General features: G+C 37.1%; 2 protein-coding genes across 4 annotated transcripts; both read right to left on the minus strand.

Moving 5' to 3' along the window:
* Positions 1 to 182: 182 nt before the first annotated feature.
* Positions 183 to 9,538, minus strand: LOC133996430 (histone-lysine N-methyltransferase SETDB1-A-like). Its single transcript, XM_062436006.1, has 8 exons — positions 9,490 to 9,538; positions 8,282 to 8,445; positions 3,565 to 3,674; positions 2,776 to 3,462; positions 2,202 to 2,403; positions 1,678 to 1,751; positions 833 to 1,023; positions 183 to 735 (listed from the first exon to the last, which is right to left on the minus strand). The coding sequence occupies exons 2-8, from the start codon at positions 8,434 to 8,436 to the stop codon at positions 622 to 624; spliced, it is 1,533 nt and encodes a 510-aa protein (XP_062291990.1). The 5' UTR covers positions 8,437 to 8,445; positions 9,490 to 9,538; the 3' UTR covers positions 183 to 621.
* Positions 9,539 to 11,341: 1,803 nt separating this feature from the next.
* LOC133997005 (histone-lysine N-methyltransferase SETDB1-B-like) lies at positions 11,342 to 16,596 on the minus strand. 3 transcript variants are annotated; one of them, XM_062436545.1, is made up of 8 exons: positions 16,456 to 16,596; positions 14,923 to 15,034; positions 14,357 to 14,719; positions 13,949 to 14,116; positions 13,381 to 13,582; positions 13,148 to 13,221; positions 12,228 to 12,418; positions 11,342 to 12,137 (listed from the first exon to the last, which is right to left on the minus strand). In XM_062436545.1, the coding sequence occupies exons 2-8, from the start codon at positions 15,026 to 15,028 to the stop codon at positions 12,036 to 12,038; spliced, it is 1,206 nt and encodes a 401-aa protein (XP_062292529.1). In that variant the 5' UTR covers positions 15,029 to 15,034; positions 16,456 to 16,596; the 3' UTR covers positions 11,342 to 12,035. The 3 variants fall into 3 exon arrangements, with proteins under 3 accessions (XP_062292529.1, XP_062292528.1, XP_062292527.1); XM_062436544.1 differs by having other exon boundaries at positions 13,949 to 14,089; positions 16,314 to 16,595; XM_062436543.1 differs by having other exon boundaries at positions 16,314 to 16,595.

Raw genomic sequence — 16,596 nt, forward strand, 5'->3', positions numbered from 1 at the left:
GGGAGGTACCGGTGGCAGTCTGATGGTATTCATATACTGTATATTAATATTAAATTAATTTAAATTAATATTTATTAGATTAGTCAAGTGGTAGATACATTGGTACACACAAGCAGAAAGACAACAAGTTTAAAACATGTATTTTTTAATACAACAACTTTGGAAATGAGACAGGAGACACTTTCAAATGACATGCTAACATACAATAATATGTCAATAAAACAACAATAAAACATCAAAGATTGAGACATTTATTATTTACAAAATTGAAACAAAAGACGATAAAAGAGGAAACCCATCTGATATTTAGAAAATGCTGATCCAGACAAAAAACCTATAAAAAGCATCTCTGGACAAAAAAAGGCAGTAACTTGTGTGAATATACATCCATTTGAATATGCTGAGAAAGGCTGTTAAAAGATAACAATTTCTGGACAATCTGCACAACTGTAATGGGAAAAAATAGTAAACATTACATCTGTAAGCATTTCATAACAGTAAATCCTATTTTGGGCTGAGATGGTTTCAGTTTATGTTTCCCAAAAAACAATCCATTGGCACATCACTTTGGGGCAATAGTTATGGAAACTGAACTGAACATTTCCATTTTCCAGGCCAACATTATAGTTCACCTCTTTCATCTTTAGGCTCTTCCCCACTCTTTATTCCCAAAAACCTTGCCACATTTTCCACTCGTATGGAGCCTCGGTGGATCCACTCAATATGTTGATCACCCTGGATTTAAACACAAAAGCTACATTACATCACATCTAGATACTAACAGGAAAAGAACATCAGTAGTTTAACAGCAGCAGTGCAACATGATACTGACCTGAAAAACAACCTGTATCAAGCTGCTGTCGACCACCTGAACCTTACACCTCTGCAGGACTCCATTTAACTCCACATTCAGGAACTGTCCAACCCTTCCCTGGCATAAATGTGGGTACGGCCAGGCCTTTAAGTACTTCTTCATGAAATACTTGTGAGGGCTGTCTGGAATGTCATCTAAAGCATTTTTCACTGTCAGAGAAAAAACAAAACAAATGCTGCCACTTTTCTTACTGGGATGTCTGGCAGTTCAGTGTACATATCATGGATGTATTACAAGAGCTGCATATGACGCTGCCGCTCAGCCTTGCAGCCACATTTTCCCAGTGGCCACTTACAGTTCTACAGCAAAACAATCTCCTATACGGCCCAAAAAGAATTTTCCCCACAGACCAATATTGTAAGAGATGTCTGTGAAACTGTTAATAGGATACCTCAAACTGTAAACAAGGTAAATTATGACTTTCTATGTCTCCATGAATTTTTTAGCAGAAAAAAGCTATTTAAAAATCTGTCACAATGTAAAGTTTGTGGGTAAATTCAGCATAATGCATATATCCACAGCAATTGCCTAGCGATTGCATCTGTACCTGGTATGCTTTTAATGTAAAACCTCTGGATTTAGTGCTGTAGAAATGTAAATAACACTGATTTCATCAAGACATCAAGTAAAGCGAGAGACAGAATTCTCAAATTCGCTAATTCACTATTTCCAGTGAAATAGGTTGTTTCTTCAGTTAAGGAAATAAAGGCCCAGTACTCAATTTGAGAATGTAGACTATGTAACTCACAGGGATGATGGGCTTGGATATAAAATAAAAATAATAATAAAACACCCAAACTTACATGGTCTGCACACGAGGTGAATTAAAGGTAAGCCAACATAAACAGGTGTGTGATCATCGGTAAAGACAAGGAACCTGGAAAATCAAAATATGCTTCATGTTAAATCAAATCTTACTACAGCGTTTGTCATTTCCATAGATTGTGAAGTATACTTGTTGGAATAATTGTATATACGTTATCTCATATTTTGTCTTTATACTTTCTAACCGTGTTATTAGATTGTGCAAGAGTGTTGTGTGCTTGAAGTTGTTTTTCAGAAAGTTACACCTGGCTGACGTGACTGCAGGTCGATGACTCAGCCGCTATAAGTGTCAAAAGAGGAACTGCATCCTAACCGGGACGTCAAAAGAGGAACTGCATCCTAACCGCGATATCAACCGAAACCAGATAATAACTGGTTTCCAGGGCGATGTCGAGAAAGGGAACGTCATGTGCTAGAATGTTCATGTGTTATTATGCAAATAGAAATTCATCAGGATAGTTGTCCCATAGATCCAGGGACAAGCACACCCTTAAACACTCACCTTGACTGGTTCTTTCTGCATGGGAGCTCTGCCAAAATACCAGGCCTGAACTGGATCTCATTATCTTGACACCTGACCACCACACGAGCACCAACATATAGCTGACCCACATTTGGCACGCGGTGAAAAGCGATGTGGTGTCCAGAGACAAGCCTCTTCCCTTTCTCCTCAAAATGTATCTTGTATTTCACCCCACCATCCTCTGAAAATAATTAAATAACATAACCATAATAACAGTAACAATAACCATAATAATAATTATAATAACACATTTTCTTGTGGTTCCTAATTAATTATATAAATAAAATAAATGACATAACTCTCTACTGTATATATAGTGGTCTATACTATTAGCAACAAATCAGAACATGAAATTTACATTTGAAAGTTTTAGTTCAGCCATTCCAGCTCAAACACATTTTGAGGTGGGTTGAGTGGCTTGAGAAAAGCTCAGTCTGGGCACTGTGTGGTGTAGTCATTTGTCACAATCTGTTTTTTTGTGGATTCACAGTGTGAAGTTGTTGGCCAAAATAGAGCAAAATTACATGTACTGGTTTAATTGGTCTGTCCTTACCCTTTTTTACAATTTCAATGAGTTTCCCCAATTTCCAGCTCATGATCTTCTTCCTGGCCAGGACATTCATGCCCACATAGATCTTTTCATTGGTGTTTACAGGCTTCAGTGATGTGTTCGTTGTGTCGGTCTTAGCGTTGGTATTTCTGTTGCCTTGGGGTGTTGATGTTTCCCCAGTGTTGATTTTGTCGTCATTACTTGTGCTGGCTTGAGGTGTTGATGTTGTTGTTGACTCACTCTTCACAACAGTATTTCCATTGGCTTGAGCTGGCTTCGTAGCAGTATTTCCATCGGCTTGAGGTATTGATGTTTTTGTTAAGTTGCTCTCGGCAGTTTTTTCATTATTTTGATCTATTCTTCTCCTCTTACTTGCGCTCGAGAAACAGTGATCAAAATCATATGAGTCATCTTCTAGTTTCAACTCTATATCGGATTCCAATTTAATTAAGGATTCATGTTCACTGTACTGTTTCTGAGGTGTTGGTGGATGTAAAGCATCAATCTTACATTTTGGAAGTCTGGTTAAAACCACCACTAGTTCTCTTTTTAGACTAAGAGAGCTTTTTTCCTCATTTTCTCCATTTAGGTTAAGGCTGTCCTGTTGCTTTGGTGACAGAGGAGTGGGGCCATTAGTACCTTGAAGGCAGGGCACTTGAGTCTCAGAATGAACAGAGTCAGGTATAGTTCCTACAAAGGAAAAACAAACAGCTTAAATTGTTCCAAGAAGCCAATTTTTATTTGCATACCAAGTGTATGTTTTTTTCATTGACTTAATGATTTGCATCTTACCAGAGCCTGTAATATTATCATCATCATCATCATCAGAATCTGTGTCTCTGTATTCCCACCCCAGCAAAGCGTATTGTTTCTTCACAATTGCTTCACATGCCATCACAGACCTGCAAGACACCAACATTATCCATGAAAACATGAACATGAAAACAAAACGTAACACTGAGGGAGGACAACTGCACTTCAACTCCAGAGGAGGTGACTAATGAACTGTCTGCTTTTGAAGCAAATTAAGGAAAACCAGTTTTCCTTCTTAATTTTTAAACACAATAGTCCCTCCAAATATCCAGATATGAATACCTCTTTCATTATACAAGTGGCCTGGTATTATTAAAAATTAGTTGGAAAATATTGGAATATCAGATATTGGCAAAAAAAATCCAGTGATCAGTTCAATAAGATTGTGAAAATTGCAAATTACAGGAAGATAATGAATATTTAACTCCACATTCAGGAACTGTCCAACCCTTCCCTGGCATAAATGTGGGTACGGCCAGGCCTTTAAGTACTTCTTCATGAAATACTTGTGAGGGCTGTCTGGAGTGTCATCTAAAGCATCTTTCACTGTCAGAGAAAAAACAAAACAAATGCTGCCACTTTTCTTACTGGGACGTCTGGCAGTTCAGTGTACATATCATGGATGTATTACAAGAGCTGCATATAACGCTGCCGCTCAGCCTTGCAGCCACATTTTCCCAGTGGCCACTTACAGTTCTACAGCAAAACAATCTCCTATACGGCCAAAAAAGCATTTTCCCGACAGACCAATATTGTAAGAGATGTCTGTGAAACTGTTAATAGGATACCTCAAACTGGAAAATATTGGAATATCATATATTGGCAAAAAAATCCAGTGATCAGGGTTCAAGAAGATTGTGAAAATTGCAAATTACAGGAAGATAATGAATATCACTGTGGACTCACTGTTTGACCAATCTGTACAACATTTGAAACACTTCTAACCAAAGAATGTCTGTGTCATTTTATTAGCATTTGAAAGAATATGTTCACTGATTTAGCATATATTGAAAAATATAAAATGAAGGACTTCTGAATGGACCATAGGTTGCAATGAAAGTGAATGCGCTGAAAAAAAATAAGCTCTGTAGAATATACGCATGATTTATTTTAGATTTTTTTTAAAGTTTGAAATGTAAAATGTCTAGAAAATCTTAATTGGTTGTAATAAGCCACTCCCACTTTAATCAATCATTATCAAATGTTATGCATCTACCGAGTTGTGAGGCTAGATCGTATGAACTGAATTTCATATGAATCCATGTTGCCAATTACAAGATATAAAGATTTCATATTTGTGGCGCCCCCTAGTGGCAGAATATCCCAAGATAGTGTAGTGAAGCTTGGGCATAGCATACAAACATGTACCAACATTAATTTTACAATCACTTAAGCAAATTTTGATTTATGAGCATTTAAGTAAAATTGAACTTAAAAAGGCACAGGTCTAAAAATGTAGAGAAAAGATGCAGATGAATTGAAAGATTAAAATTATAAAATAATTTTGACACGAAGCCAAGCCGTTTTAAAAATATAATTTACACCATGAGGTCAATTAGTATCATTTTATGTGTCTGAGTAGGGGTTGGAATTTCCTACCCATCTGCCAATTTTGGTGACCTTTGGTCTCATGGTTTTTGCAGCACAAGCACTTTTGCGATGAAAAACAATAAGAAGAAGAAGCTAGAAGAATAATAAGGACAAAAACAGCTCCAGCAGCGAGCTTCACTGCTTGGACCCGTAATTAGGGAATTGTTTGACATACTTACTTTGACAATTTCACAAAAATCAAGTGGCTTGGTGTGTACATATTTTCCATCATTGGCATGCACTTGGTCAAACTAGGCTTTGCGGTCATAGCAAGGCCACACCAAATATTTGTTTAGACACTGTCTCCCCTTGAGTGGTAAGCAGTGAGTCTGCTCCTTTTGGGGAAAACAGGAGGCATTCTGATAGTGTTTCTATAGCAGCCAAGGTAAGATATGCGTTTGCCTGTTTTGCCTGTCTGAGTACAGGTAACTGTAGTCAGAGGTTTGAAATTGTGTTGGATGGAGGAAAAAGGTCCTGAGAGGTGTCTAAGCACTGTTTTGTCTGTAGACCAGTAGACTAAATTCTGTATTTTGTAGATGTGTTGGATCTGCCCATATTTGGGCATGGCTCAACATGTGGCATTATATGTGTGGTTTAAAGTATGTCCCTGGAGGAGAGAAAATTCAGAATTGAAGGGAGCATCAGAACATAATGTGTGCTTATCATTCATTCACTTCTCCTTGATCAAGTAAATAAACCTTTTCAACGCAAGATATCCTGGACTCCTGTCTACTCTCTCCATTGACGTATGGACTGCATAATTAAAAATCTCTAACAAATTGGCGTCATCGAAGCAGGATGTCAACATAACAACGACTGGGTAATTGCTGATTTGAAATTTTTTGCCATACCATGTCAGTGTTTGACGAGATCAAAATAAAATAACCTTTTGATTTTAATTTTGCAAATTGTCAAAGGCAAAAGTAAGATAGCCCATAAATTGGCATTGATCAAAACGAAATATCCATTTTACTAAAACATGGATACTGTATCAGAATCAATGTGATTGAAAATGATTGATTGTAATAGCAGAGTGTGTGGTGTTGGAGGGACAGACTGCGTGTGGGTGTTTCTGACCCCTCGTAGGGCCACACACAGGGGAACCCGCCTGAGGTTTAAGCTGTAAGAAAAGACGTTTTCGGTGTAGTAATTGACTCTACCTTGCTTAAATCAAGATTGGGGACTATCTGCTCTGTGTCCTGTCGGAAACGTGACTCTGTTTGGGTTTATGATCCCAGTGTCCCAAATATGAACCCAAATGGCTAACATGAATGTTAATACAAACATGGGTAATCCATCCTGGAACTTTGCTTACATGAGAGAATGCATGCTACTGTGGATAACTGTGGCTCATCAGAGATATGGAGTGTATGTGGATGAGAGAAAACCTGAAAGGTGCTCTGCTAAGTTGAAAGCTGCCATAGAGAAGCCCGTGTAGAGATGCATCATATTCCCATGCTGGAAGTGGCTTTGCAGAAAAGAGCTATTGAGTTTGTTGTCTCTAATTATTCTAAGTATTTCGTCGTTCGAAAAATGTTGAAGTTCCAAAAAGATTCAATCAAAAAGTCACCAGGAGTCATCCAGCTGAATGCAGTTAGAGTTTTATTGTCGACAGCAAAACCCGGAGCCAAAATACACAGACAGAATCTATGTATAAATGACACACAGAACTCAAAACTGGGGTCTCTTTTATACTGTCTATATTTCTGACCCTTGAAAAAAGTTTCAACCCCCTCCCACGGTGGAGTGAGTTTCAACCAATCCGCTTCTTCCAACCCCACATGAACTCACGTTCTTGGCACCCCAGCCACTTTTTGTGGCTGCTCGATTCTCCCCATTCATTCTATGCTTGCAGGTGTTTCGCTCTAGGGGAATTTTGGATTACATAATTCTCGGCCTTGAGTTCTGTTCTTTTGGCTCAGTTCCCCACAGCTGCTGTTAGCTGTGTGAGCAGTGTTTATCACAGATTTCTTCAAGTTCAATATTACCCAATTACTTTTCCTACTGCATTCTTTTTCTATAGTAACAATAATATAAAAGTATGGTATATATATTCACATATATTGTGGTTTCTTATATATATATATTCAATCATAAAGTACTTAAACTCCTCTTTGTTTAACATAATGCCTTCAAATTTGATAATCTTTAGCAAATAATAGTCAACAATCAAGTACCCTTTTAGCAGATACAACATTGCTCATTGTTAGTAATTATCACCAAAATGTTACACTACAAGTTAACTAACATTAAGCAAAGTCATGGTGATAACTTGCCTGCGTGTGACACAACTATTATGTATAATTGGGCAAAGCGTAAAGCTAAAATTCCCTAACACATATTATACTCATAATGATAATTACATTTAATAATGACTATACTAGAGATTTAGATGAAGTGTTAAGGATGAAGTATGTTTATTCCACACCTTCTGATTTAGTTTGCTGTATTGTTACCCACAGATGTGAAATGTAGCAAAAAAAATGTGTGTGAAACAAGTAACCAACTATACATCATTTTTGCATTGTTTTTGAGAAATGCAGTAAGAGAAAGAACAAAGCATGGTGGTGTATGCTTGTATAAAAAATGGACCTGCGTCAAGGTCAGGTTAGATGATAAGGGGTTAAGACAGAGCTTGTATGAAAAGGGGCCTGTGTTGGAAGGGTAGACGAACAAGTGTGTCTTGTATGAACAAATGAAAAACCAGGATGGACATATTAGGGCAAGTGTGGTATTTCTTAAAATGGTTTAAGAAATACTAGTGTCAACAAAAAGTTAAGGAAGAGATCATTGGAGGAGGCCTTAACATTTTTTTAGCAAACATTAGCATAAACCATGTCTGTGTGTGATCTCAGGTTTTGCTGGCGGCAATAAAACTCTACTGCATTCAACTCAGAAGACTCCTGGTGATTTTTCAAGACTGAAGAATTTTTTGAACAACAGAAAAGGAGACTTGAGTCTCAGTGTTTTGTGACACAACATTGGCTTTAGAAATCAGGCACACTAAGCTGTGATAGATACATATAAGCATACAAAATTTTGAGGCTGAATTTGCTCTTTCACAACTTTGGTCAATCAATGGTCAATATTAAAGAGGAAGACTTACTCGCAGAGCTTCAGGAAGTTGACGGCTTGTTCCTCCCTCATATCCAGTAGAGACTGCAGCAGATTGCATTTCTCTAGCACATCAGGGGAGATCAGCTTCATATTCTTTACCATATCCCTGATCCACATCTGGAGCTCCTCTTTGGTAATCTCCATCTTCTCATCCTACATATTCAGTACAAGACACACAATGTTTCATATAATGTGCTAAAGGTGAGGAGAACAGCAGGAGTGTAGTTTTGGTGTCCCTCTTTTTTTTTATTTCCCTTGCATCAAATATCAAAACATGTTTGCTTTGAGAAGGTCTTAACTATTGGCAATTAAGTGTTATCATTTGAGATTTTCTTTTTTTTTGTAATTTAAATTAATTATTTGAGATTTTCATGATTGTATTTATAAAGTATTTTGAGTCTATCCAACTTATCAACAATAAAAAATTGGATACATAATCTTTCTTTTTTTTTGTCAAGAAATTTGACTTCATTAGCTACCGTTTCTCTGAAGTTAGTTTTTAAACTACTTCTACCATTTGTCCTGTTACCGTGTTGAATGTATCACCCAGCTGAAACTGAAATCATGCCTATTATTTTATCTTTATTTCATTTCAATGTTTTCTGTTATTGTCTTAATGTCACTCATGTTGTAAGTGATGGTTTCTACAAATAAAGAGATGAAATTTAGGGGGGAAAAGAGTGTTTCTAAATCTGCCATGTTAGGTAAGTATTAAAGTTGCAGAAGAGTAATTCCGGTTGTTCAATAAAATGCACAGCTATTCTGACTTATTTATACTGACTTAAATGAAGAAATAATTAAGAAAGCATATTATAATCTCAGGCACAGATTTAATTCAGCCCTGCAGGTGTCACCATTTTCACAGTGTAAAATGTTTCCAAACAGAAAGCTTTGTTTCCCGCACCACCATTGTTTTTTCCATTTATCTGTGGAATAAAAACTCAAATATAAACTACTTACATTCATCGAAGTTTCTCTGTGCTCACTGAAAGTCTGATTTTTAATAGAATATCTACAGCAGGGACAGTTTCATCCACTGACTGTGTTGTTACCATAGTTGCTACCAGTTTTTAGCCTCTCTTTATTGGTGTAGGTAAGAATAACTGAGATACATTTACCAAATGTATCTTCTAATCCTCGTCTATAAAGCCTCTCTGGTTGTTCGTAAACTACCCTAAAAATGAGTTTAAACCTCACCTATGTGTGTCTTCTCTGGGTCCTGCGGGCTGCTTGCTGTCAGTTGTTCTTCGTCTTATTTTACTAACTTGGTCAAGCTGTGATGTGCTCACTGCTGCCCCCAAGTGTCCGTCCATGTAACCCACCTACATAAAAAGGAAAAAATTGAGATCAATGCACGCAACAGAAAAAAAGAATGATAAGAATGTTTAAGAAAACTTTTAAGTAAAATAAATGAGAAAAAAAAACATGTGGAAACCAATTCCAATTTTATTTGTATAGCCCAATATCACAAATAAAAAATCTACCAGTGGACAGCAGTGTATGAAACAGAAATGGATGGGAGATCAACCCTGTTTTATACTTTCTGCGTTGCCTGATGTGATCTTGTAGAGACCTAACCGAACAAAAACAGAAGCATGTGGAAACCAATGCCAATTTTATTTGTATAGCCCAATATCACAAACAAACATTTGGAGCTATACAATCCATAGACTAACTTCTGCCCACCTTTAGAACATTTAAAGAGGGGGGAACATTTTGAATAAACTGCTCAGAAAAAGCAACAGAAGAGGGATCCTGACATAATAGACATAATAAATTCCAGACAAATTCCAGAAAAATAGCATGGGATACAGGGTAACAAAATCATAATGGATTTATAATAGATATATGAAGAATGTAATTTGTTTAAGACATATCAATACATGACATGAGCAGCCATCAGGACTATCAGCTGCAAGATTAATCTACATTATGCTAGTATTTACAGTAGCAGGATGGTGTAACTCAGTGGAGGTTGGATTTCCAAACAGTAAATAGTATCTTTTTAATTGTCTGTTAGAGGAAAACTAGATTCTGTGAATTCTCTGCTGGGGGGTTTTGTGAAAAATTTTTAAAAAATGCTTTAATACATGAATCCACTGATTTCTGGGTTTGGTTCCCTCATTTGAATATCACATTGCATGCTTTGATGTTATGTGTTCTCTGACAGACGAAGACCGTGTAAACAAAACACAAAGGTTAATGGTTACATTCACAGTTTTCAAGTCTATCTGAAAACGTTAAACATTACTTTCTCCTTTCAATACTGATCATGAGATCACAAATATATAGTTTGTTTTTTTAAACGCTCAGTAATTTCCTAAATCACCTGGCACTGTTGTGTGGTCTGGTTTCACTTTCAATTTTCACATTTTGCATTATCTCGTGACAATAATATGAGTTTGACATTAAAAAAAATAATGCAAAAAGCTACACTCAAAGTATACTTCATTTGCAGTAAACAGTCTAAAACACGTAAAACCACTTGTGGCTCTGTGATACCATGCAAAATATGCAGATAATTATGAATTGTAATGGCATGAGGGAAATGATTGTATGTATAAATGCTTAAGTGAGCTTGTGAGAGATTAAAATGCTTAGTGATAGTCAAAGAAATCATGTTTGTGTCTGAACAGGATATTCCTGAGTGAAAGAACAAACAAAGAACATCTGTTTATTCTGAAATAGATCCTGCCATGTCTTTTTGGGTATATTGTAATAATAAATAGAGTAGTCACAACTTCCAGAAGTATTCACCTCATTGTTTGGGGCTCACTCCTATACAGCATCTTCACTCCTTTAATCTGCCTTTTTAGTCCAAGAACTGGACATTGTGTGCATTTACAGCCCTTAAGACATGCACAGTGGTGTTTACAGTGTATACTGGTTTTACTTGTTTTCATTGGAGCAGTTGTGTCATTACAGCTAATATCCTGGAGGACAACGCTGCTATGTGTCTTACATGTGTATTTAAATGTCCAGGTGGAGGTAGATTCAATACAGAGAATGAAGGTTACATATGTAATAATTTATGTTTATTGCACAAAAAATAAATATTAGATCTGAATTTCTGAAATGTTCTCTTTTTAATTTAGTGGTAGACATGTTGGAGCACACAAGCAGAAAAAAGACAAGGTTTAGAAATTGCTTTTTTTATGCAACGATTCTGTAAATGAGGCTGAGGGCACTTGCAAATTATGTCCTAATATACAATAATATGTCAATAAAATAAACATAAAAACATGATTACTTTTAATATTTACAAACTTGAACAAAAGGTAGGATGTGGGAAGCTACATAAAGCAAAGAAATAATTGGAAACCAAATTGGATATTGAGAAAATGCTGATCCAGACAAGAAACTATAAATGGCATCTCTGCATAAATTGACAAAAATAAAGACTCATGATTTGTACTGATTTGTTTTGGTTATCCATTATTATTACCTTGTATATTTACAGTGTTTTTTTTTATCTGCATTTCCTGTTTCCCAAAACTTTCAGCACAGCAGCAGATACACATCAGCAAATTTCAACACATCTTAAAGACTCCCAACAACTTTCACGTTTACACTCGCAGTTGCATGTGTATTATGTAACAGAAGTGGACCAATAAAAAAAAGATTTCATGTGTCCCCCCAAAAAAAACCAATCCATTGGCATATCACTTTGGGGTGAAACTTATGGACTTTTCCCATTTTCCAGACCCACATTATAGTTCACCAGTGTCTGTGGGCTTTTCTATTCAGTCATCTTTATGCTCTTCCCCACTCTTCAGTTCCAAAAACCTTGCCATATGTTCCAGCCGTATGGATCCTCTGTGAATCCACTCTTTATGTTGCTGACCCTGGATTTAAACACAAAAACTACATTATATCACAACAATCTGGATACAAACAGGAAAAGAGCATCAGCAGCGGTGTTACCTGATACTGACCTGAAAAACAACCTGTATCAAGCTGCAGTCGACCAAGTGCACCTCACACCTCTGCTGGACTCCGTTTAATTCTGCATTAAGGGTCTGTCCGGCCCTGTACTGCGTTAAATGTGGGTAAGGCCAGTCCTTAATGTATTGCTTCATGAAATGCTTGTTAGGGCTGTCTGGAATGTCATCTAAAGCATCTTTCACTGTCGGAGGAAAAACAAAACAAACGCTGTATATCTTCGTACTGGGATGTGTGGCAGTGCAGTAGTAGATGCATAAAGATGCAAATGGGAATAGCATTTATTACACAAAACATGAAAGCAAATGTATATAGAGGATCCAAAAGTCTGACACATTGACATTGAAACATTGGAAATCTCTAATATTTCCACATAAATGGGAAATAATCAGAAAGTTTGAGGATTCAGAAACATTTAAAAACAAAAAAAATTACGACATGTAAAATGAAGAGGAAATATCTTAGGATTCTGCACTGTTTCTAGGTCAGTAATCACATTTAAGCAAATTTGTGCCACTGACCAACTTAACTACTTTATACAAAAGCTCGGATTTCCTTGAGTTGTATCTCTTCCATTGAAGCGTTCAGATAACACTCACGAGGATTTGATCTACTTATCCGAGGCTCATTCAAGTAATTTAGCTGGCAGCCAGTGTTCACCTGTTGTAAATATGGCTGTGCCTCAAGTTTCCAGCAGATCATTGCTTATTAAGCAGCATTGTGATAGTGGGAAACATGGCGTCAGAACCAAGCTAAAGTGTAAGAGGTCAACTTGTTATTCTAAGCAAAGAGGGGCATCAAATCATGGCATCAAATCATGGCTGGACTAAAGGTTTCTACGGGGGCACTGCTACGCATGGTTGTCTCTGCAGTTAAGGTAATAAACACCCAAGTTTAAAATACCCAAACTTACATGGTCTGCACACCAGGTGAAGTAAAGGTAAGCCAACATAAACAGGTGTGTGATCATCAATAAAGACCAAGAACCTGGAATATCAAATGTTTTATGTTAATAAAATCTTTAGCACAGCATTTGTAATTTCTGTAGATTGTGAGGTATAATTTCTTATAAATGCATTCTTAAATTTAAACATATCATAAACATTTCATCCATTGGGTATAGTGGTTCCACCCTTAAACACTCACCTTAAGCGGTTCTTCCTGCTGGGGAGTTCTGCCAAAATACCAGGCCTGAACCGAAATTTGTTATCTTGACACCGGACCACCACTCGAGCACCAACATACAGCTGCTCCAGCTTTGGTGGGTGGTCAAAGGCGATGTGGTGTCCAGATACTAGGCTCTTCCCCTTCTCTTCAAAACTAACCTTGAACTTCAACCGTCCGTCTTCTGCAAAGAACGAAATGTCAACCAACGGCAACTACATTTTTGTATATAAAGTACATTTCTGACCAGGTCGTGACTTTCGTTCTCTTTATTTCTGTATGAGATAATGTATCGGTACTGAAAATGGGACTCCTGCACATCATGTACAGTATTATTCGTTCTCTGTTTATATACATTCTACTATTGTAAAGTACCATTTCACTCAGTAAAATAACACATTTTCAGTTTTTCAGCTATTTTCTGTAATTATTTACCCACCTACTGTATGTAGTATATTTTAATGTGTGGGCTTACAACAACTGCTCTCCCATGTAAGGATTTCTAGATCCACTGCTGCGTTTTTTCTCACCAAAGTAATTTCTTTCTTACCTTTAGCAACTATTTCCACTATTTTCCCCCGTTGCCATCTCATGCGCCTCTTCCTGGTCAGCACCATCATGTCCACCTTGACCTCTTCCTCTGGCAAGTCGGGGCGGATCTTGGTGGTTTCATGAGAAGAATGGCCAAAAGCTGATGATTCAATTATGGGGTTAGGTTCTGTCAATGTGGAAAAAACACAGAATCTGTACAGTACAACAAAATGTAGGAGTTTTAAGGATTATAAAATATGAATGGAAATACAATAGATATTCTCCAACATTTTTCTGTTGATAACCTACATTTAGATATTCACAAACCCACCCAGAAGAAAGGAGATTCCTTTAAAAATGTCATTTGGTATTTTAATGAGTGGTTTTGGTGTTCATGTTCATGTGACGGTGTTGTCTGTGGAATTACCGTGGTTGTTCTTGTTGTTGTTGTTACTGCTGGTTTGTGGTGCAGGTGGTCTCGTCGTATCATTCTTTGGCGGTTTTACAGCTTTCTTTCCATTGTTTGAGGCAGAGAAATCAGAGTCACTAGAATCATCCTCCGGTTCCCACTGCATGTCTGAATCAGAGCTGCTGTGGGATTCGTCTTCGCTGTAGAACTGCTGCGGCGTCGGTGGTCGAAGAGCCCTGATCTTATATTCAGGGAGTCTGATCAAGACCACCACAGCTTTTTTTACACTGAGAGAGTCACAACCGTCTTCCACTTGTGTCCTCTTGATGGGAGTTTCATTTGTGGGGGGAACAGACTCACATAGGGATTCAGATGTATTTTCTACAAAAGAAAAAAAACATTTTATACATTTTCACATGCACAGATTTCAATGAAACCTAAATTGCCTAACAAACAGTCCACAACCAAAATGTGAACAGTTTACTATCATAGAAGACTAAATAAATGAGAAAATATTCAAATCTGAAAAGCTGGAATCAGAGAATGATCAAAATAGTTAATCAACATATTTATTAGCGTCTTACCATTATCATCTTTTTCTTTTTCAGATTGCATCTTTCGCCTCTTCTCCACCCTCTCCCCGAATTCGTGCAGCTCCAGCATGCTAGCCTGCACCTCATCCAGCTCCATACTCTTCTGCAAAATACACAAGGTGTCAAATAAAAACCTGCACTAAAATTAAAGCCCTCATTACACTTTACTTGCTATGACAGTGGATGGGCCCGAGGTAAAGTGCATAAGAGTTCAACCTACGTAATGGCATGATCAATATATTAGTACATTTCATCTTATTCATGCAAATACTTTGTCTATTTACAGCCCAGTTTGGTTATGCAGTATGTTAGACGGTCTCAAACAGGTCAAGGCTGCTTTAAATTCAACAAAAAACAGATTACTGTGGTATCTTTATCTGTGCTGAACATCTGTCCCCTCAAGGACAAGAAATATCATGTGCGGTGGCCTCTAGCTTACACTGAATAATTACTCTCCAGAGACTGCACACATGATCACTGTTATTACTTTGGATCTACTTCTAAATAAACTACCAGGCCTAAACTCTTCATAACGAAACAGCATTAACTACCTGTGTAACAGTGTGGCTCACGTGATTTTAACATATATATATCAGTCAAATTCATTGTTAGTTTGGCTATGGGCATAAGATTTGTTGACAAGAAAAATACAGAAAAGTATCTTATCCTTTACCAATCATAGTAACCTCCTCATTCACGGATTTGTTTTGCCTAATCACACATCGACCATTTTATTTGACCTCAAATAAAATAATTCATAATGAAGCAACTAAAATATTTGTGTGACTAAATTCAGAGTGTCACATAGTTTCTCCTCCAGCGTGCACTGCCTGAGTTAATTTGAGAAGAATAATCCTAATAGATATAACAGGGTTCTAGCAGGTTCGCTGTTTGCTCTCTTGGATAATCAAGTCCAGATTTGAGTATAGTGATTTTTGATCTGGACCTAGTCTGAAAAAAGCAGTGAAATCTCACTTTTTGCATTTGCACACACAGACTAAAAGCTTCCACAAATCTGTGACTGAGTTTTAAAGAATCTTTAGCCTCTTTGGGACAATCAACTAACTAACTATAGTGGTTTTTGATCTGGACCTAGTCTGATGTGATCAAGATATGAAGGAAGCAGTGACAGCTTCTGTGTGCATTTTCACACATATAATAACAAATCTGAAACTATTTCTTAAAGAGGCTCTGGCTTCTCTGGGATAATCTAGTCCAGAATTGATAAGTCTAGGTGTAGTGGTGTTTTGGTTTACAAAAAAAAAAAAGAAAAAATAAGTGAAATCTCCCTTTTTTGCACTGCTGATGCGGAAGCTGCTAATCGAAAGCTAACTTCAACGTCATTAACATAAACAAGTAACACTTTAACACAAAGAGGTTACCTGTGGTTGTGTCCCGGGTCTCTGCTTGTGAGGCATACAAGTCAAATCACACCAAAATGAAAGCAGTTTTTTAAAGTATCGATTAAAAGCAACACCTGAAGCTAACTGCAGGCTAGTTTACTAGTTAAAGGAAAAAACAAACCGTGTTGTAGAAACAGTCCGGACTCACTGCAAGTTATTAAACAAGACTTGCACTGACATTTTTCTTATGCTTAAAACTGTATTTAACTTAAGTAACACCATGCACAACTTCCTCCATTTTAGACTTCTGCTAATGTTGTTG

Source organism: Scomber scombrus, chromosome 16, assembly GCF_963691925.1.
Source record: "Scomber scombrus chromosome 16, fScoSco1.1, whole genome shotgun sequence".
NCBI lineage: Eukaryota > Metazoa > Chordata > Actinopteri > Scombriformes > Scombridae > Scomber > Scomber scombrus.

Coding starts and splice junctions, on each gene's coding strand:
- LOC133996430 (XM_062436006.1), bottom strand. CDS start 8,436: ATGGAGATTACCAAAGAGGAGCTCCAGATGTGGATCAGGGATATGGTA. Junction 1,752..2,201: donor TGCAGAAAGAACCAGTCAAG/GTGAGTGTTTAA, acceptor TTGATTTTCCAG/GTTCCTTGTCTTTACCGATG. Junction 736..832: donor TGATACAGGTTGTTTTTCAG/GTCAGTATCATG, acceptor GTTTAAATCCAG/GGTGATCAACATATTGAGTG.
- LOC133997005 (XM_062436543.1), bottom strand. CDS start 16,349: ATGCCTCACAAGCAGAGACCCGGGACACAACCACAG. Junction 12,419..13,147: donor TCACCTGGTGTGCAGACCAT/GTAAGTTTGGGT, acceptor TTCCTCCGACAG/TGAAAGATGCTTTAGATGAC. Junction 12,138..12,227: donor TGATACAGGTTGTTTTTCAG/GTCAGTATCAGG, acceptor GTTTAAATCCAG/GGTCAGCAACATAAAGAGTG.